General features: G+C 39.0%; 2 protein-coding genes across 8 annotated transcripts in view; one reads left to right on the forward strand and one right to left on the reverse strand.

Annotated features, from left to right (window-relative positions):
* The window catches only part of AASS (aminoadipate-semialdehyde synthase), a 30,558-nt gene extending 24,751 nt beyond the window's left edge, over positions 1-5,807 (forward strand). Inside the window, exons 20-23 of the mRNA XM_008640973.2 lie at positions 896-1,011; positions 1,186-1,274; positions 1,600-1,776; positions 3,281-5,807. Coding sequence (XP_008639195.2) covers positions 896-1,011; positions 1,186-1,274; positions 1,600-1,776; positions 3,281-3,399 — 501 coding nt within the window. The 3' untranslated portion in view covers positions 3,400-5,807. The remainder of the gene's footprint in view (positions 1-895; positions 1,012-1,185; positions 1,275-1,599; positions 1,777-3,280) is intronic.
* A 5,535-nt stretch (positions 5,808-11,342) lies between these two features.
* Positions 11,343-21,150, reverse strand: part of PTPRZ1 (protein tyrosine phosphatase, receptor type Z1) — a 130,221-nt gene continuing 120,413 nt past the window's right edge. For 4 of the 7 annotated variants that reach the window (XM_008640974.1, XM_017743751.1, XM_017743750.1 and 1 more), the window contains 10 exons: positions 20,936-21,099; positions 18,553-18,688; positions 17,448-17,594; positions 16,725-16,818; positions 16,405-16,478; positions 15,323-15,451; positions 14,019-14,165; positions 13,572-13,714; positions 12,885-13,020; positions 11,343-12,373 (listed from right to left, as the gene is read on the reverse strand). In XM_008640974.1, coding sequence (XP_008639196.1) covers positions 12,233-12,373; positions 12,885-13,020; positions 13,572-13,714; positions 14,019-14,165; positions 15,323-15,451; positions 16,405-16,478; positions 16,725-16,818; positions 17,448-17,594; positions 18,553-18,688; positions 20,936-21,099 — 1,311 coding nt within the window. In that variant the 3' untranslated portion in view covers positions 11,343-12,232. Of the gene's footprint in view, positions 12,374-12,884; positions 13,021-13,571; positions 13,715-14,018; positions 14,166-15,322; positions 15,452-16,404; positions 16,479-16,724; positions 16,819-17,447; positions 17,595-18,552; positions 18,689-20,125; positions 20,210-20,935; positions 21,100-21,150 lie in introns of all 7 variants that reach the window. The other 3 variants (XM_017743749.1, XM_017743747.1, XM_017743746.1) reach the window with 1 other exon arrangement.

Consider the following 21,150-nt stretch of genomic DNA (forward strand, 5'->3'; position numbering starts at 1 on the left):
TTTTTTTTTTTTTTTTTTCTTTTTCTTTTGAGATTATTTTGGTCTACTTTCAATTTTAGGGTTGATATTTTCAAGTTTTCTTTGTAAAGATGGCTGGAATTTCCAGTTCTTCAAGCCTCAGTGATAAGTATACAGTGTTAGGTAATCTGTAGAAATAGCTATAAATGTATTATTCTCACAGCAAAGATTTTGTTAGTGATATTTTTACATCTTTTTATTTTCCCTTTATCAACTCTGCCAGGAAAGTAGAAGATATGGGCTAACCTGAGCTCCAAATGGACTCTGGAGTTCTTGCTTGTTTCATATCTTGCTTGTAGTTCTCTTTACTATCCACTTTGCTGTGAATGAAGCAAGAAATAATTAGCATCTAGGTAGCACAAAATGGCCTTCACATATGCACAAATATAATGAGAAAGTTCTTTGGTAATACTCCCAGGATTGCTAGAGACTTGTTCATCTCATCAGTCTGTTTCCTTCCTTCTGAAAGGGACATTCTCCATTTGTAGACCAACTGAAAGATATCCAATCTCTTAAGTTTTTGACTCTGTCAGTCTCCAGGTGGCTTCTCTTTCATCCTAACATTCTCCTAGTGTCCCTTGTTTATGCAGGTTTCTATGTTCTTTCTTTGCTACCAGAGGAAGGGATAAAACTAAAATGTAGGGGGAAGCAGCTGAGGGGTGGGGTACAAAGTCTTTTAGGAAAAGATGAGCCCTATTTTCACCTGCTGTGATTAAAATTCTCAAACTTTCTCACTTTCCCTGTACACATAACCTGTCTTCTCTGAAGTCCTGAATTTTAACAGATCTGAGTGGAGCAGCTGGTTCTCAACAACCTTGAATGAGATGGAATGGGAACAGATGTCAGGCCTTCATGAACCTTTTTTGTTTTAACACAGAAAGAGCTCATGTGCAAACTGGTTGGAATTAAGTCACCTGCTGAGCACCATGTTCTTAAAGAAGCTGTATTTAGCAAACTGGAAAAGGACAAAAATCAGCTGGAAGCAGTGGAATGGTAAAATGTTCCAATGATTTTTAAAGTTAAAAAAAGAAGAAATGTTTGCAATTCCAGCCATTTTGGTTCATGTTGAGACTGTTAAACTGGTATGCTGAACAAGTGGAAATTAAAAAAACTATGATGAAACTGTTGATAGGCAATGATAAAAGACTTTCTCATTTCTTCTGCCAGGTTAGGTTTATTGGGAGATGAACCGGTTCCAGCAGCAGATTCCATTGTAGGGGCTCTTGCAAAGCACATGGAGATGAAGCTGCCCTTTGGTATGTGTTCTTTTTCATGGGTTTGAATGGAACAAGGCAATATCTTTTATAAGCTTTAATTGGATTTGTTTGCTCACCTTCATTAATAAACCTTCATGATACATTTTTTAATGTATTGTGATGTCCCCTACTTCCCCAATCTATCCTTTTCTTTCCCTGTTACACTTTTAGTTTGATCCTAGTATTTTGTGCTCCTTAATAGTCCTTGCCTTCAGTCACTTCCCTGATATCCATGCTGTGAATGTGTAGTGCCTGGCTCCTCAGGAACCTTGTCTTGATGTGGCTGAAATACAAGTAACGAATAGTTTGTGTGCTTTTCTCTTAGGCACTGGAGAGAGAGATATGATTGTTATGAGAAGTGAAATAGGTCTCAGGCATCCTTCTGGTCATTTGGAAGACAAATTTATTGATCTGGTTGTCTATGGGGATAACAAAGGATATTCTGCAATGGCTAAAACAGTAGGATACCCTGCGGCTATTGCTGCTAAAATGGTTCTAGATGGTAAGTGGCTATTCCAACTTCAGTAACTGTATTTCAATCCTCTGTATCTTCCTGCTTCTAGAAAGTAAATATGTAGTGTTTCTGAAGTATATTTATGTATATTTTTAAAAATTTGTCAGACTCTGACTGTCTTCTTTACAGGAATTTTTAATCTGCATGTTTGGATGTTCAGATGTTCAGTGACAACTCTTAATTTACTGCTTAATCCACAAAGATTGTAAAGTCATTTAATATTAAATGTTACACTAGTGTAGAGGAAACCTTTAGCATGATAAATTATAATTGATTATGCTACAGTGAACATATACCTGTGCTGAATAAACTAGCAACTTCCACTGCTACTTTCTGGATTGATGAAATTTGAGGTTTGGGGCATATTACCTAAGCATGTTGTTATAAGCAGTCAAACTCCTCCTAGTCATCACTGTTGAAAGAAATACTGTGATTTCCCCTTCCTTGCTCTTAATCTTTAGAACTTTCTTCTCCTGGCTAACTGAAATGAGCAAAACTTTGGGGTTTTTTTTGTTGTTGTTCTTTTTAAAAAAAAAACAACTCACACTTTTGAAGTTTAGATACTTTTCATCAAACTGCAGTTTCACAGTTCTGTGAATTAAGTTCAAGCTGTGTATACCACTATGTGTTTCAAACTTGTTTTCCATATTCTTTGATACAGTACTGATGCTGTGTGAGAACACAATGCCAGGATTTTAAAATCTGCATGTGTAAATATATGCAAAAATTTTTTAAAATGAAAATTTATATAATTTGCATATTGATCTTTGCATTTGTTCTGGGTTCCCCTTGGCTGGTTGCCAGATGTCCACTCAGCTATTCTTTCACTCCTCCTCAACAGGGGGAGAAAACAAGATGTAAAAGCTCCTAATTTGAGATAAAGATAGGGAGATCACTCACCAGTTACTGTAATAGGCAAAACAGGCTCAGCTTGAAAGAAAAATTATTTTACTTTATTTCCAATTAAAACAGGTTTGAATAATGCAAAAAAAGAGATAAACTAAACCAACATCCTTCTCCCTGCTTTGCTCTCCCAGGCTCAAATTCACTCTCTGTTCACTTCTCAGCCTCTTGCCTCTCTCCTGAGCAGCCCAGGGGGCTGGGCAACAGGGGCCTGGGATCAGTCTCTCTGCTGCTCCTTCCTCATGCTTTTCCTCTCCTCCAGCTGGATCTCCACCAGGGGCTGCAGGGAAATCTCTGCCCCAGTGCCTGATGCACTTCCACCCTCCCCTTCTCTGAGAGTGGTGTTGCAGGGCTGTTTCTCATACTTCTTTCCTCACTGCTGTTCAGCACCTTGCCCTTTCTTAAATAAATATTCCCTGAGGTGCCCCACCCATGGCTGAGGAACTCATTGGTTCCCTGTGCCTGGATCTGGCCGTGTCCAGCACAGCAGCTCCCACCTTGCCCACAGAAGCCCCACTGTGCAGCTACCAAAGCCATTCCAATAAACCCAGTGGAGCACTAACACTGTTTTTTAATACCTTTATTTCAGGTGAAATAACTGCCAAAGGCATGGTCATACCTCTGACAAAGAATGTTTATGGGCCAATACTTGAACGTGTTCGGGCAGAAGGCATTCTGTACAGTACTCACAGCGTTATCAGACAGTAACTGAAAGCAGTGGATTTAATCAAGTTTTGGCTTTTTTTGGTTCCCCCACCTCCTTCTGGAATCTCAGTTTGGACCAGCTAAAGGCAGCACTTGCCATTTCATATGCAAATGTTGCCTTCCATAAAACCTGCCACCCGGCTTTAATGTAGAAACCATAGATACTCACAAATGGTGATGTTTTCCTCTTAGAGTTGTTAATCTTTCATGTACATGTTTCAGCATCAATCGGATCTTTCCTTTTATTTTTTCTAAAATATCTCAGAAGGGCTTTTTTTTTGTTATTAGAGTTTATCTTCTAAGTGTATAGGGTTATTATTGTGACAAATTTAAGCTGAAAAAAATCTAATAGTGGATTATTTTGTGGTGGAAAAGTCTGGGTAATGAACTCTATTGATGAAGTTTGATTGTTCATGTGGTAAAAATAATTTTTCCAAAAAATGGAGATGAAAATGATACTTAAAATTTAAGTCTGGTCGTCCCTTTCACTTTAGCAATATTAATGAGCGTTTTCACAATAACAATATGCAAAAAATAGTTTAGAAATTCTGCACTACTAACAAATAAGATCCTTTTAAATCTTGAAAATGTTCAGTTCTTAAACATTTGAAACCTAGATCTTAATATTTTTTAATCACTTTATAATGAATGTAAATTTAAATTAATTGGAGGAGGGAGGAAGATTAGAGCAAGCTTCCCCCCACACCCTTTCTTATTACAGAGTGGAAGCTGGTTGCAATATATTGAAATACCTGCTGTTACATGTTGCCTTGTGCTGTGGAGAGAGCACATTAGCATTGAGCTCTGCAGCTAGGAAGGGCAATCTGAAATACAACACAGTTAATGTGCCTAGAAGATGCTCCAAATGACATGTTTACTCTTCCCACTTCTACTCCATGCCTCATCCAGTTTAAGTACTGTTACAAAGGGAATACATTGTGTAGTATATGCAGCTTTGAAATGCACTAGGTTTAGAGGTTTAAATTGCTACTTTTTGAGTTAGCTTCAAGGTTTTGAAGCATTCACTTGGGAACCTATGCCTACTACTCAGTACAGTGCCACTTTAGACTGATGGAGTATAACAGCTCATTTGCTGCTGAGTGCTGTGCTGACAGATGTGTCAGCCCTGCTCTAGCTGCAGTTTAGCCACATCAGTCCAGAACTGAACTTCAGCCCTAGTGCAGCTTCTCTGCAACATAGCACCAGCTGCCTCCTTTCGTTTCAGGGCTGCTTCTCTGGCTTTTGCTTAGGGATTTCTGCACTACCTTTCAATTAAAGCATGGCTTAGACTTCACCAGTCAGGTCTGTGAGGTGTAATGCTGTGGGCAGGTTGTATTTGCACTGGTACCTGTGCAGCTGCCTAGAGCTTCCCTTTTCTAAAGCTGAATACTGATGCAGGAAGCTGTCTGCTTTCAGCTTTGCTCACAAGTGCACTTTGCTGATAAACGCACAGCCTTTTCCTTCCTGAGAACCAGTGCTGTAATCACAGTTCTGAGAGGCTGGAATTCCAGGTGTCGTTTTGCATGGTAGGAAAAGCAGCCATAACAATAATTCAAGTTTTGATCTCGAAGTTTTGCTACTCAGGATTTGGATTTTCTTTGTGCACATGCAATGAAGTAGCAACTGCAACAGAGTTAAGTGAAAGGAGCCAAAGGGAGAATGGAGAATGAAGGGAGAATGTTACTGTGAAAGAGAAGGACTTTTTGTACTGAACCACTGCTTTTGTAATGTAATGCCAAATTTGGATTCTGTTACAGTGCCATGCATATATCACACAAAATCCTGTCTCCACCAAGTTGTTTTGCTTCCCACTGACCTTACAGGCTGTTGGTCTGTTGTCTGGCTGGTATATGCAGCTGGGGTAAGGATGGAGCCTGCAATGAATGTTCTGCTCTCTGCTGCCTCCTCCTTCTCCAGGTACATTAATGGCCTACAACTAAGGTTTAAAGTTATACTTGTCTCTGCTGGTTCCTTCCAGTACAGTGTTTGGTGAGACCAGGATTTTACTTGGGAATTCTCTGTTCCCTTCCTTAGCCCACAAATACACAACCACGGAGTTGTGGCTCTGTATATATGCATGCACCATACTTGCTTTTCTGCCTTGGAAATGCAGTATGAGATGAAAATCAGAATTTTAAAAAAGTATCTAATATTTTTTGACCATTAAAGAATGAGCAGTGCAGTGTTTTCTTCAAGAAACACTGGTACTATTTTTGAAACACTTTATATTGGAATACATTTCTATTTCCCAGTGCAATGCTGCATTTTGTTTTCTATGTTTAGACTTAAATGAGTTTATTGCCTATCTTTTTTTATGAAGATTATACTTCTCAGTTCTCTTTGCATATTACTGGAAAGATAATTGTATCTTATACACAATATTGCTTGAAAAATAAATCTGAAATCCTCTGTTTTGTTGTCACGTCATCTTTACAGTCCAATAATAAGATGTACCTGAATGGGATTTGGCATAGATGGTTATATTGAAAGGATGCCTACACATGGACTTTTCTATGTGCATGAAATACCTTTGCATACTGCTTGCTAGACTCACAGGAGAGGACTTCAAGGATTGTTTAAACATGCCCATATCTATCTATCTATCTATCTATCTATCTATCTATCTATCTGTATATCTGTATCTAGATAATTTTCAGCTATAATCTTAAGAGATTTGTGGTTTTTTAGCACTTTTTTTTTCTTGGGCACAAGGACAACTACTGAAGTGGTAAGCTACAGAATAGCAGATGTATGATATCTCCTGTGCCTCAGGAAGGCATGAAACCTTGGTGTCTCACAGCCTGTCTCATCTTGAGGACTTTGGTCAGCTGAATACATGGCTTCTGCTACCACTGCCTGTGCTGACAGGCTCTTAAACTTTTTGTTCACACGGGGCTTCAAGGAACAGATTGTTTCACTGGGTGTCTCTCATTTTTTCATTTTGGAATTTATGCTATTGACAGACCTTCATGACATGTAAGATCACAGTGTCTTTCTGAGATGGAGGTGCTTGAGCCCCATTACACTCAGACTGGCTTCTCTGCCTCTGTGTTTTGCACGCTCTCAGCCCCAGATATTCCTACAAGTGAGAATTATATCCCTTGGAGGGACTGGAGTACAAAAGTGACACTGCCAGAAAAGGGTGTAAGCTCATAGCAAAATAGCTGTTTAAGGGGGGAAAAAAATGGACTCTAGTGGTTGTGATTAGGCTGGAAAACTACAAACAGGAGGGGGAGAAAAAAAGAAATTTAGCTATGAGTGTCTAGCAGAATTTATCAAGGCAAATCATACCATCTCAAATATATTCTTTCTAAACTACTGTGCACAGGTTGTGACTTTCCTGAAACAAAGGAATTAATTCCATAAGCCATAAGAATTCCATTCCATAAGAAGGGTTTTTTTTCCCCCTCACTTGTTTTGGCTTCGAAAGGAAAGAATTCAATTTGGAAATGGAGGGGAGTCAGACATAATGTGGCCAAATATTGTGAGAGAGACTTCCCTTCTTTCTTGTCCCTTTGAAATCCTAATCCACCAAAGCACAAACCTGTGACAAGTGGATGGTCAGACATCACCCCTTGCTGCAGGGAGGGAGTGAAAACCAGGACTGTAACCTATGATACCTCAGACTCAGGGTAGCAGTGGGGCCTTTATTTCTGTTTTTAACCCCAACAAGACAACAGTGCTCCTCTCATCCCCAGCCCTGCTTTGTTTATGCTCCAGAATGAGAGAGAAATGCGTTTAACTTTGCTAAACTCATCTTGAAGTAAGCATTTACCACAGAGAATTTCAACCTTTCTGAAATTACACACATTATCCTAGGATATAGCAAAGAACTGTAAAGCTAGGTAAAGCACTGTGATAAAACATTGCTAACAAGTTTTGTCAACTGATTTTTGAAGTCCATACTAAGGTCTTGAGCTAATATGTTGTGGTGCTGATAGTGATGAGTTTTTATGACTTTTGTTCCTTGCTTACTGCTGATTTTTGTAAAGCTTTTCCATAGGTATTAAATCTCCACATCACAATCACTAAAAAGTTGGTGATAGTAAATTACTTGTTTTCTTCTTTTTTTTAAACTCTCAACTCTTTTCTGATTTCTTAGGAGGAAGATCACTAATGAAGTTTTCCTTGTCACACATAACTTACAGCTATGTAAAGAGAAAAGCTTAACCTGATGTTGTTTATTAATATCTTACTTCTTGCCAGAGATACATAACATCTTCTCCACACTTGACCCAGTTTGAAAAGGCAGGCTATATGTCTTTTGAGTCTGTAGCTTGGATTACAAGAAAAAATTAATTAGAATATGGACTTTGTCTGAGAGGAACTGACACGCATTTATTAAAATCTGTAATCCATCACAGTTGAAGATTATAGAATATTTTTTTTATGATTCTTATTTTTTTTCTAGATCAGAACCAATATGTGTGAGTAAAGAGATTATCTTAAGCACTTATGTTTTAAATAACTTGTCAGCATGCTAAGATGATGAATGTGATTACAAACATCTCTGGAAGAAACCTTGAATGACAGCTGATTCCTTGGATTACAATTCTAAAATGTCTGCAAAACATTTAGGTTGAAAGGAACCGTTATATCAAGATGGGAATTTAGAAAGGAGGGATTCCATTTTTGCTTTTGGTCCACAGATGCTTGAAAAAACAGAATTAATTAGCCTAAAAATTACTTTGTATCTACAACTATATGAACCTGTAAATATATTAGCAGAAGTCACCTTCATGCTTTTTATTTGATATGTGAGGCAACAAGCCAGTTTTCCAGAAGAAAAGGCTGAATAAGTAGCACATGAGCACTACAGTTTCTCTTGTTGTGCTAATAGGGTGAAGTGCAGAAGTATATAATAAGGTTATGGAATATGGTTTGCAAATGGCCATAAGATCACAGTTAACCTCTCTGGTATGTACACCCCTAGAGATTAGGATATCAAAAACTGTTTCTATAATTTTTTGAATGAGAAGGGGGAAGTATATAATATTGCTGTCCTTATTAGCCTAGATGTGCAAATGGAGCGTTGTCAGCAAATCTGAGTGCTTCAGAGGAAGTAGTAAGGAACCCTCAGGCCACCTGAAAAAGAGGATAATCCCTTTCTCAAAGCACAACCATTACACACATTTGTATGCACCAAATTTGTGCCTGAACACTCCGAAAAATATGTATGTGCAATTCTTACAAAAATGTGCATCACCTGGGGCAATGAGCCCGTTATGTACATTTTTAAGTCCTGTCAACCCCCCAACTCCACAAATGTAATAAGAAAATAGTTCTAGATCCTATTCTTGAAGGCATTTAACTCCACCAAGGATACATTGCATGTTTGCTTGCACTTAGGAGTCCTATCTCAGTCCTGTTCTTCCTGAACTTCAGTAGTAGCCAATATGCAACCATGGCAAGGACCACAGGATTAAAAAAAAAAAAAAAAAAAAAAAAAAAGGTGCAAAACCTGAATAAAGATGTTTTGGCCCAGAAAAGTAGGTTGCCTCTGAATTATTTAATGAACTAATTATGGCTTTGAACTAGAGATGAATACTTGTATCTACGGGCACATGGCTGGCACCCCTGGCCCAAGGCTAAACTACCTGCACAAATTCTGAGAAACTTGCTGGAGGGAGCAAGAGTGAGCAGCTAACAGGAATGAGGAAGAGGGCCATAAAGTCTTGTGGTGCTACACAGGCAGTTAAAGGGGAGTTATGTGAGGGAAGGCCAAGCTCTGGTGGAGACCTGTGGTGGCCGGTGAACATACATTACAAGGGACAGAGAATTTTCAGTAAGACAAGTCCCTAGCACCACAAGAACCACTTTATGTTAGGGTGACCAAAAAGGCTTCTCCCAGGATGCGTGTTCTGTTCTGTTAATCTATCCCAGTTTGGATTCCCCGGTTGCCTGTCAGCCTCTACCCCTCGTCACTCCCCAGAGCTTCCCCATTGGTCCCCGTTCCCTGGTCCCGCCTTTTCCCCACCCCCAGATAAAACTGTGAGTTTTGGGATCATGTTGGTATTTGCCTCTGCACCCTTCGGCAGTGTAGCAGCAATAAATGCTCCTGCCAGAGCGCACACAAATGCCCTTCTCGGCTCTGTGCTACCGACTGTAACACTGAACCCACCCGTGCTTCTGTGGGGGCACGCGGGACCCCACGGAGCTGGGACAGAGACAGTATTAGAGACCTTTTGGAAAGAAAAGCTTGTGAAGTGAGAAATACCAGGGAACTTGATAACACCATTATAGCTGAGATATCTAAGCAGCAGCATCTGAGGTTTCACACTTGGGTATGGCGTAACAAAGTTAAGACCCATGAGAGTAATTAGGTAAGAACTTTTTTCATCTGCAAAGGGATAGAAAAGGTTGGAGAAACAGAGGCACTAAGGAGAGCCGTTCTAAGCACAGGAACAAGGAGAGAAGAGGGGTAAAAGGTGCTTACATATATGTGCTGGCTGCTGGCCAGTCCCTTTACCCATTCATGCCCTGTGCCTGACCATGGCCCTCTGTCCTGCCTCCTTTTAAAATCCTAGTCCTATTCTCTGTGTCATGAATCCTATTTCTACCATCCTGTGTGCATGTATGCACGTGTCTCCCTGTGTGGTACATGGGCACTGCATATTCCCTGGCTGGACCTGCACAAGGCCTTTGGGCTTACAGGAGAATCATCCTGCATGCAGTGGATGGGGAAGGGGAAATGTCGAGGGTCCCAAGTCCAATGGATTCAACCACTCCCTAACCTCTTGGACTGAACTGTGGTTAGAAAGTGTCAAAAGTAAAAGAGAATTTAATCACATTAATATTATAACACAGTTTTACAAAACCTCCCTATGTTACATGGGCTAGATGACCTCCAGTGGTTCCTTCCAAACTTACACCATCCCTGCGGTTCTGTGATACATTGTTTTGTCTATATGATTATTTTTCTTGTAATGAAAGAGGACAAGAGCATGAAAAAGTCTGCCTTACTGCTACCTATTTTGACATTCTGTGCCAGTCTGTCTCCTTGTCTAGGACCTTCACACTCATGTATCAACAGTATGAGGATTCTTTAAAGATTCTGCTCTTTAGATTCTTCCAAATCTAAATTCATTTTGGCTTTGTTGCAGCTCCACCTATCCTCAATCACACACTGCTGAGGGGGTCTAGATCCATCTGCTGACACACTGAGCTCCCTTACACATGCCTACTCTAGGAATCAATCAGCTAAAATCTCCAAGCCCACATCAGGCCTGTCTTCTTCCATGCTTAGTTTTCATCTCAGAAAAGGTCCATTATTTTCTGTACATTTTACTCCAGAACAGTATTTCTGCTCTCAATATTTCTACATAGCTACTGTATAAACTGTATAAAGTGAGAAAATAGTTGGTCTCACTGCCCATGCTAGTTTTAAACAAGTGTCTTACTCTGTTCCGGGCTCCTCCAGCCCCTCATGGTGCAATCTTCAGTACAAGCAGTCTCTTTTCTTGCCAGTTCTGAAGGTTACAGAAAATGATTGAGGCCAACTTGAAACAATTTGCTTTCGTTTCTGCAGAGATTGCTTGCTTTATTGCTTCCCAAAGTTTGGCTGTTGCCTTGCCAAAGGAGGCAGCAGCAAAGAGCTCAGCAGCCGAATCAATGATCTGAAGCCAAGCCAGCAGGGAGGTGTCTTGGGAGGGGCCAGCTAAGGCAATTGGGACACCTGCAACAGCCCATTAACCCGTGGGTGACCAGACTGCAAGATGTGGGAGGAGACACTAAAAAAGGAGCTAATGTGGACGCTATAGGTATGGGTAGGAGTGGAGCAGAGATTAAAAAACAGAAAAGTTTTCTATAAGTGTCTTCTGAACTTGCAGATTCCATGGGAATAGCAGCTGTCTGCAGATCAGCCTTAAGTCCTTGCTCTTGTAAGTAAAAGCTCTCCTGCATGGCAGTGAAGACTGTATACTGTATGTGGAAGAATACTAAGCACAGACTGGAATATTTATATTTATTTTTGCAATACCAGGGTAAAAACAATTTAACAATGCCAAGTACAGTGTTATTCTCATAAAAACTTTTCATTTCAAAACAAATGATTTCTAGTTCCCACAAAAGTTAAAATCACATGCAGCTATATGAAGGTAAATTACTTAAGATGCACAGTTATATATCAGAAGTCTTTGTTAAAATAAAACCATACTGACTACATCATTTTAACAAGGCAATTACACAGAACTAGAAAACTGACTCTGTAGTAAAATATAAAAATCTACAATTATAAATATAAATTTGGTCCATGGATCACTACAGAAGTAGCAGTATTTACAGTAAGTATCAGATTACTATTCTAAATGTCTAATTGGAGTCTTAAAATGTTGAATGTTATGTAGAGCAGGATTTTATTTACATTCTACTATATTAAAAGTTGCATTTCTAGCAAATGTAAATTGTTATAAATACAGCAAATAAACCAAATACTAAACCCATGACATGTTTGTAATTGAGGATTCCCTAACATCTATAAATATGGTAATTTTAAGTTAAAAGTAAAGCCAGATAAATCAAAAAAACTAATACTGAAAAAAATACCACAATTCAATTATTAGAAACACTGTAAAAGTCAATCAAGTTAGTCCAGATGTAACAACGTATTACAATAAATCTTTCGAGAAAAGGCACGCATTGTTGATGATAAAAGTTCCACGGTAAAGTCATATATAACAGAAATAACTTGGTTTGACCAATGGTTGGGATCTGATTATATATATACTGACTGGACAGATTTTTCCCACCCAAGGTATAAAACTGAAAATAATAATGGTAAAACTCCAGGTGTGATTGGTGTGATGCAGTGATGTTTATGTTTAATCTGATGTGTTAATTAAACTAAAGATTCTAAACTTTCAGCTGCATTTCCATCAGGTAAAGCTGAGCCATTACTGTCCATAGATGCTGAGGGGTTTTCTTCTTGTCTTGTGCTGACAAGGCTGAGAATAGCTTTGTAGAGAAACTGGTACTGTTCCTGGAGAAGAAAAGAGAATACACTCAGGATGTTGGCAGAAAGAGTTATCTTGTGACACTGTTACTCAAAATTAATTAACAGCTGATGTGTCAGTCTGTTAATCTACTGTGCTCCAGGATTTATTGCATTACTTAGCAGCTTTATTATTTTCTGACTAATGGCTCCCCCTGTATACAATGTAAAGCATGTCATTAGGGACCACAGTACAGGTAGGATAGAAAGCTGTATTTTAAAAGAAATACATGCTGAATCTGATCCTTGTTAAATTCAATTGCAAATTTGGGGACAGGATTAGGGTTGCTGTTTGTCTGCTGGCTTTTTTCTTCTTCTTTTTCTTCATCTGAATTCTTTCCAGAATCCAGAAGATTTCTTTTTCTACAGCACCCCTGGAAGACAATTTTCATTAATTCATGCAGAAATTAAGATGTGAATAGTTCAGTAATGTTGCCCTAGGATCCAAGCATGCTAATAATGTCACACATAGGAAAAAAAGGTGCACATTATTACTTACAATGTCGGTAAAGACTCCAGGCCTCATCAGATTTATCATCTTTGCCACGTGGTAAACATCCACTGAATTCTCATTTTCCAGTTGATGCATCAGAGTTGTTAATGCACAGAAAGTGCCTGCTGTCACCCCTCCATGCCTTTGTAAAGTAAAACAAAACAAAGCTCTAGAAACTGGGTCAGGTTTTACAGCTGGAGAAATTACAAATTCTGGGGCAAACTGGTAAGATAAATTTCTGTCATGCTGGTCTGCCCAGCACTGGCTTAAAACAACTTTCACGGCACCTGGCTACAGCTTCTTAGAGTTATTTCTCTACAACCCTCTACTAACCAAATCCTGAAGGCCTTGGGACCTTCAGTGTTTCAAGATTTTGTTATTTTTTGCCATTATTGGACAGCTGGAGAAGGGAAAGGTGCCTCATCTAAACTGTTAATTCTTTCAGTAAAAGACAATGGAGTCTTAACTGATTACCTCTCCAGTGACCTATCTGATAACCATCCAGAGTATCAAAATGATAAAACTGAAATGAAGTATGATAAAATAAAAATGTTTCTCTTGTTGATGCAGCTGGAACAGAAGCATTACCACTATTGTTAAGTGCAGACTGTGCCTTGTTTCAGCAGCTTTTACTCAGTGAAAGGATGGTTCTACAGAAAAGCATCAAAACAAACAGAAAAGTGCAGTTCTTACTCATCATGTACAATCATGGGCCCATCACGGTTGGAAGCTTCCTCTTTGATGATGCTGATCAGTTCAAAAGTTTTACTAATAGGACTATCAGGATTTGGCCATTTTGGACACTGAAAATGCCTCACTTCAAGTACATAGTCATCCTAAATGATTAAAAAAAACCAAACAAAAACCTCCGTAAGTCAATTTTGTAAAAGATTGACTTTCTTTATTCTTTTCCGTCACCTTGTTCCAGCTCCAGTCTCCAGATGCAGAACCCCACTGCAGTGGAGGTTGGACTATTCCCTTTGTCATCATATTAATCATATTACCTTATAGATGTTACTCCCTCCATGGATGTTTCTAGAGTATGGATTTTTTATCTGTCATTTAACATCAAAAATGTAAGAAGATGTGGGCATTACCTTTAACAAATCAAGTCCTGAGTCACATTTATGACAGTGTTACCTGTGTAGCTTCTAAAATGAAGTCTTGGATTATGAGCTTCTCCTCGTTAGACAGACATTTGTGTTCTTCAGCAATCATAGTGACTTTGAAACTCTCACAGTTTATAGGCTCATCTTTGTTTGGCCAGTACACAAATTCATCTTCAGCCTCCAGGAAAAAAAAATGAAGTCATAAAAGTAAGTAATGTTGAGCTCTTACAACACAAAATCTAATATAATAAATAATGTGTCACGTATATAATCAATCCAGCCATCTAGATTTAAATTGACAAATCAAATTTTGAGTGGTTTAACAATGGCAAAATGATGGTTTTCAAACACCTCTGCAGTGATCCTGACCAGAAGACCAATGTACCCTGTGGACCCATACAGCAAGGAACCTGCAGTGCTACCTTGTGCCACACATCCAGCCTGGCCTTCAGGCTGTGCTGTGCTGCGCATAGTCCATGGTCACAGGATAAACTTAACTGGTGTGTTGTAATGTATGTGTGGTCCTGGGATTATCTGAAAGTGCAGAAAAAGGTTCTCATGGAAGCATCCTTTCTGTTTGACAACAGAAACAAAGAGAGATGGGCTTTTTAAAGAAAATCCTCTAATAGTTTGAATAACCAAAATGGTCAGATGGATAGGGAATGCTCCTTGTCATGTATCCCGTCTGCCTATTGTGTGTGTTGCAGGGAAATTGGGGTGGGTTCCGGTTGTGGTGGATGCAGAGCGCAGAGAGGCCATGGCTGTCTGCTGGGTGGGTGCTACTACTCCCTGGTCAAGCTGGCAGCCCTTCAGTGCCCTTCCTGCCCACCCTTCTGCAGGAACTGCTGCCCCATGCCCTGTGTGCCCACCCTGCTGGCAGTGCTCCTGGCCACTTGTGCACCCCAAGGGCTTCTTTCACATGTGAGAAATGCTTGGCCACTGGTGGTCCTGGCCCTGCCCAGGTCCCACCAGCTGCTGTCCTGCGAGAAACAACCTCACACTTCTGCCCTTACCTAATAATGGCTAAGAAGCCATATTACAACTAAGTTGTGGAGCAAAACCTAACCTTGCATAATGGTTACTTGTGCTGTTTGGCTCCTTTTATAAATTGTACAGGACTGATTTAATACTTTTTCAATCCAATCACAATCTGTCTAGACAAGGATTTCTAGATTTCTGCTAAATGACTTGGGGATTTTACACTCAGTTTGGTGTTATTAATTTTTAACTGTGTTTTGCAGAATGCAAGATATTTTCTCATATCCTGCATATTTCAAAATGGTAATACTAATAAAATTCATACATAAACCCATAACAATCAGACACAGAACTCACCATATTCTGGCTATCAGGAAGCATGACTATTAACTGGGCGTTATGGTCCCATATCATTCTCCAGAAATCCTTGATAGTGTGTAGTAAGGGATGCTGAGTAATAATGAATTCATTACTTTGATAATAGCCCTACAAAAAAAAAAAAAAAGACAGACTCAGAATTGCTACCCAAGTATTAATGCTTAAAGGAAGCTTCTAGTGGACAACGCGAGAACCTAGAAAATACATTGCACACTTGTTCCTTCTTTAGTTTCCTGCAAATATTAGAAAAATATAAAACTTCCATGGAAGTATTTTCCATGGGAAAAGAATAAATTCAATTACACTGAAACAATTTTTGAAACTTAAAAAAAAAATGATAAAAAAAGGACAAAAGAGATCAGAGAAGACTCAAAGAGGCAACTCATAATAAAAATGACTGACTACCTGAACCAAATAAAAGAATACTTGAAAGAGCTGCAAAAATCCCAAGCAGTTTCTTAATTTACACAGATATCTCAGATCAAACTCCTACCAGAAAAGAGAGTTCCTATGCAGTAACGTACCTGAAAGATCATGTACACATATCATGGCAGAGAGCTTTCCCATTTCTTTCCTGAATGTCCAGGAGGCATTTACTCCTCCCTCTCAGCTATAAAAAAAAAGAGTTGAACAAAACCCAGAGAACAAAAAGATAATGGAAAGCTGATGAACTGTGGTATCCAAGGCTATGCCAGTTGCAAAAGCTCTGTAGGATGAGCAGGTAGGAAGGCAAACCACAGTACAGACATTGAAAACTAACTAATTATTTAACACAGTTCATCTCAAAAGATCTTCCCGTAAGTGGCATTTAGCTTTAACAGTTTTTGAAACTATGATGTGATTTATGTTTCTACAGATTGTTAAAATGCAATGCACTTTTACCAAATTTAAGACCAGTAATAATGGCAATAGTACTTCCTGGGGGAAGTAACTCTTTCAGGCAGAGTGAATAGTGGAAGAAAGCAGCTTTCAAAATCAGGATTGTGCCACCCTAACTCGGCTGCATGGCAGCTCTGGAAACAGCTGTGCATTGTTTTTCACCAGTATATTAACTGACTTACCATAATATAGGAAGCATTGATGTAGTCTGTGCCTTCACCAGATAGTGATGAGATACCCACTCTAGATCTTTCCACTGTAAAAAATTATGAATTCATAAACATGTTGCAATGACTCTTATAATACTATAGCAATTATCTCACATCTCACAGTAATGATAACCCTGAGCTCTATCAATCAGAATAAAGTGCTATCCAGCCATCTATTTTATTTTCCTGTGCATAATTCTTAAAGCACTTCTTCACTACAAATACTTTACAAAACATTGCTCCAAACCAATGCAGATGCCTTCAGTTCTTGATGAGGATTTGATCAAGCTTACCAGGAATGATAGATGAGGTTCGGTTCTTTTCTCTGTTACACTGTTTGAGTGCAGTCGAATAATCACACTGCTGTGTGTTAGACTGGCTCAGCAACTGAAACAATGAAGTTAAAAAAAAGTCAGGTAACTGTAGAAAAGCCATTCCTTCATAAGCTGCATTAAACAGAAGGGTGCATATATTGCAGGTTTGCTGTCTCCCTTAACTGTAGTTATCTAGTTATCTGTCTAAACTACTTAGCAAGTCACCAGAATATTTTTTCTTCACTGTTCTTGGCAGTTCAAATTATTCTTGAATCCTAGATCAATAAGCATATCTTTGAAGGTGAAGTCTGTCATCTAGCCAGTGCTGTACACTGAGGGGAGTACACTGATTGATCAATATAGTTCATGATGTATTTGCCAGAATAGTATCTTTCCAGACATTTGTACCTTTGAGATCTTTCTTCAAAGGCATGCAGTTAAGAGTTTCCAAAATCTATTTACTGTCCTATTTCTCATGATCTCTTTTTTGTGGATTTTTTTTGCTGGATCCCTTGTTTAAGAATATGAAAATAATTCTTTTGTCCCAACTGACTGCATTCGTTCAGTACGTTTAATCTGAATTTAGGCTCAGCAGTTAAATTTTAGGTAGAGAAAGCTGATGAAAGTTATGTTGAGATACTTTTAATTCATTCAGGGCTTAAAAACCTAAAGATTTTCACACTACTATCTCCGAGAGCTCACCTTGAATTGTTTCTCCAGTCTGGTCTTTCCTGTTGGTCCAGGTATCAAGAGAGCATTAACATAGGCATGAATGTGAGTCTCAAGGACTTCTGTTTCTTTACTGAGTATTGCTTCGACCAGTGCATCATGAATGAAGATGTATTGCTCCTAGGAAAACAAAACCAAACCTCTGAGCTCTCATGATTTTCAGATTCCCCTAGATACCTCTGGTTAAGCTGCCACTTCTGATGTGGTCAGTATTTTTTCAGAGGTTTTCTCAAATGTGATCTTCTACAACAAAGGCTGTCCCTCTGCAGTGACAGTACGCATTTACAAGCACAATTGACAATTATACTTGCAATACATACATACACATATATATATAATATAATACCAAATCCTCACTACCTGTGATATCTCACATTAACAGAATAGAGTTAAAAATGCAAGCACAGCCTTAAGTCAAATTTTCAAGCCAGTCCTGCCTCTAGTTCTTACTGCTATCCTCTATTTTCTCCCTCATATCCTTTGGAACAAGTGCCCTAGCTGTTGATTAACTTCTTTTCTGTTGAAAGGCACTGGGGAATCTAAACACCTGTTCCTGAAACCTGAAATAGACTTTCAAATGCCCTGCTGTTGCCCTTACTGTTTTCTCTTGGTCTTTCAATATTTTATATATAATCTTCAGTTTAAAGCATCTATATCTAATTTTCTGTCTGAAACAGCTTTTTTCCCCATATTTTATTGCCTAATATAAACTGTTTGATGAGATTCAGTGAAGATCTGAACACCTGATAATGGTGCTTCCTCAAAAAGCTCCGTGACAAAAATACAAGTCCTGCCAAGAAAGCCCTACTGTGGGAAACATGATTTATACAGGTTTCCTTCTGAGTCCTCCTTAATAAACAGACAAGAGCCCACAGAAAGGTAATTTCTAGTGCACTGCTCTAAGCATGCCTAGAAGGATGTCTCTATAAAACCAAGGCAAGCAAAAGGGAAAATCCCACCCAGTCTGGTGACTGGTTTCTGTCTGTCTGGTGGTGCCAAAAAGAGCACTGCATCATCTCTCCTCCTGCAATCAGAAATAGTTTGTAATAGTCTCATGCTATTTATATTTTATTCTTACCTCAGTCTGCACCAAGTAGTTCCTTTGGGTACGTATGTGTTTTAAGAATCCAAATATGTTGACTGTCCCTTCATGCTGAATTTGCTGTAGCATGCTGTCTAACACTATGTATGTGCCTGTCCTTCCAACACCAGCACTATAAAACAAAAAAACAGTCTTGAGCCTGAAGTAAAACGCTAATGGAAAGAACTGTTCCATACACAGTTTTTTCAACAAACTGCTGCATAGGGAATATTTCCCTCTGCAAATGAATTTATTATACAATATACTTTGCTAAAGGTTTGAGGCTGATAGTATCCTTTTTCTTTGTGCAAGAATAGACCTAAACACTATTTTCTCAAATGATTTTTAAACTATTGGCTGAAATAGAACTAAGGGGTTTCCTGCAGGTCTGCCATTTTCAGGCTTCTGATATTCCTTAGGATACTTTGCCAAGTATATCTAGAAAAGGTGGTATATGTCAGCATTTGGGCACACTTAATGTGTTCAAATTCCTCTATGTCAAAACGGCACTTTAAAGCAAAAGTTGCATTATTCCACCCACTACATTATAGGAGATTTCAAAGATAAACCCCAGGAAATGGCAGAACTCTTGAGAGTATATCTGTAAGAGAAAAAAGCTTAGCACTCTTTAAACAAAGCTAAGATGGCAAGCAATTGTTGAAAACCTTTTTAAAAATAGAAAATGGAGAAGTAAGGGTTAATCAGCTCATTCCTGTTATGAACTCTGATTAATGTAGTATAAAACCAGTTGTATCACAAAATTAAAGAAAAAATCTCTTTTATAAAATAGTCCCTTGTAGTTCCCCTCTAAGATATGAAGGAACATTATGTGTACTGTACATGTAATTTGAGAGCAGCACCGTGCTGGGCCTGCATGGTCCCCTCTGGGCAGATCCAGCTCAGTCCATACATGCTAATTCAGTCATCTCATTTCTGCCACAGAGAGGGCACAGAGCATAGGTAGTGTGAGCTTAGATTGCTGTAATAAACTGTCTAAATAAGTATGATATGAAATTCAAAGGTCCAGGTTGTTAACACCCTGTTAGACACAAAGAAGTCCAAAGATTACCAGACGCCATCTGTACTTGTTATGAAAGAAAAAACATGAAAAGTACCAAATAAAAATAGCTAAAATAAGTTTCATACATCTCATCATTTGTGTCTTCCATATAGCCTGTAAATATAAATAAAAGTTACATTTCCAACATGAGATGATTCCTTTGAAATTCCATAGTGCATGGGGTCAGGTTAGCTAAAAAATGTACAAAACTGCCTACAGACAGAGGTGAGTTAATACCTATGACCCAAGGGAGAGGTCTGACTGAAGCCACATGACTTACCACTACTCACTTTTTAAAAACTCAACTGAATTGACTCCTAATGTATTGCTGATATCTCAGCAATCTCAGGCTTGACATTTTGAATTTCCCAAGAACAGGCAGGATGTAAATAGCAGCAGAACAATAAGATACGGCATTTTCATTTTCCAAGCTAAAAACAGATGTCAGTCAGATTAGATCATCCCACAAATAAAATATCTTCATTTGCAGCATTTGTGAGGTGACTTTACCTGTTCGCTTTCTCAGAGTCAGCTCCAGAAGGACAGAATTCATGAGGAGGTTCTCTTTCCAAATGTTCCATCAAAGGTGAGGTACTACAGCGGAAAACCAGAACCTGCTTATATATTTTACAACAACCCAGTCCTTCATGGGCATTGTGAAGTCATTCCAGGTCCTACAAGCCCTTTTTAACCAATTTTCCCTGAACTGCCAGTTTTAGTGAGCACTGACAGAACACCTGCCTGCACACTGCGGCACATGCAGACCTCAACCGTTCCCCAGAATGCTCCTCCGTTGCAAATGACTGCTAGAGCCCAGAGTAATGTTAAAAACAGCAGAGTTGTAGTTCAGCCAGGAATAGAGTGAGTCTTCTCTTGTGCACAGAGCTCCTCTTAGGATTACAGAGTATCCCTGCACCAAAGAAAGCATGAGCCAAAAGCATCCTAATGATATATTTGCAGAAATGAAACATTTATCCCCACGCATGTATCTGGTAAGCTCATAGCATTCAGGAGAGCAGTACAGAAATGTGGGAAAAAAAAAAGAAGTAAAAGCACTTTTGCATAAAAAGAAAAAGAACATAGTGCAGAGCAGCATCATCTTGTTTATGGAGATTGACGGATTTACAGAAGTGGCACAGACAGTTGATTAGTTGGCCTTACGAAGGAGAGAAATATCAGATAAGAATATCAGCTAAGAAATTAATCTTATTCCATCAGGAATTGTTAAATGCAAGAGTGAAATTTTGCTTAACCCACCGAGAAATTATTTTTTTCTGCAAAACAAAAGTGGAGTGAACCTTACAGGACTAAAAACCACACCTGCAATGAACCACAACAGGCCCAACAGCGTGGCGCTTCGCATGCGATGCCTTCCGCACAAAGGTGAGAACGGGCAGTGTGTATTCTGGAACACCCATGTCAGGCCACTGGGTATAATGGTACTGAGTCACTATGCGTCCACTAGACCTCCCCTTCTGGGAACCCTGCAACAGAAACATAATTCCACATGTAAGCAGCCCATATCTTCCTTTATT

This window comes from Corvus brachyrhynchos, unplaced genomic scaffold (genome assembly GCF_000691975.1).
Source record: "Corvus brachyrhynchos isolate BGI_N302 unplaced genomic scaffold, ASM69197v1 scaffold29, whole genome shotgun sequence".
In the NCBI taxonomy this organism is placed as follows: domain Eukaryota; kingdom Metazoa; phylum Chordata; class Aves; order Passeriformes; family Corvidae; genus Corvus; species Corvus brachyrhynchos.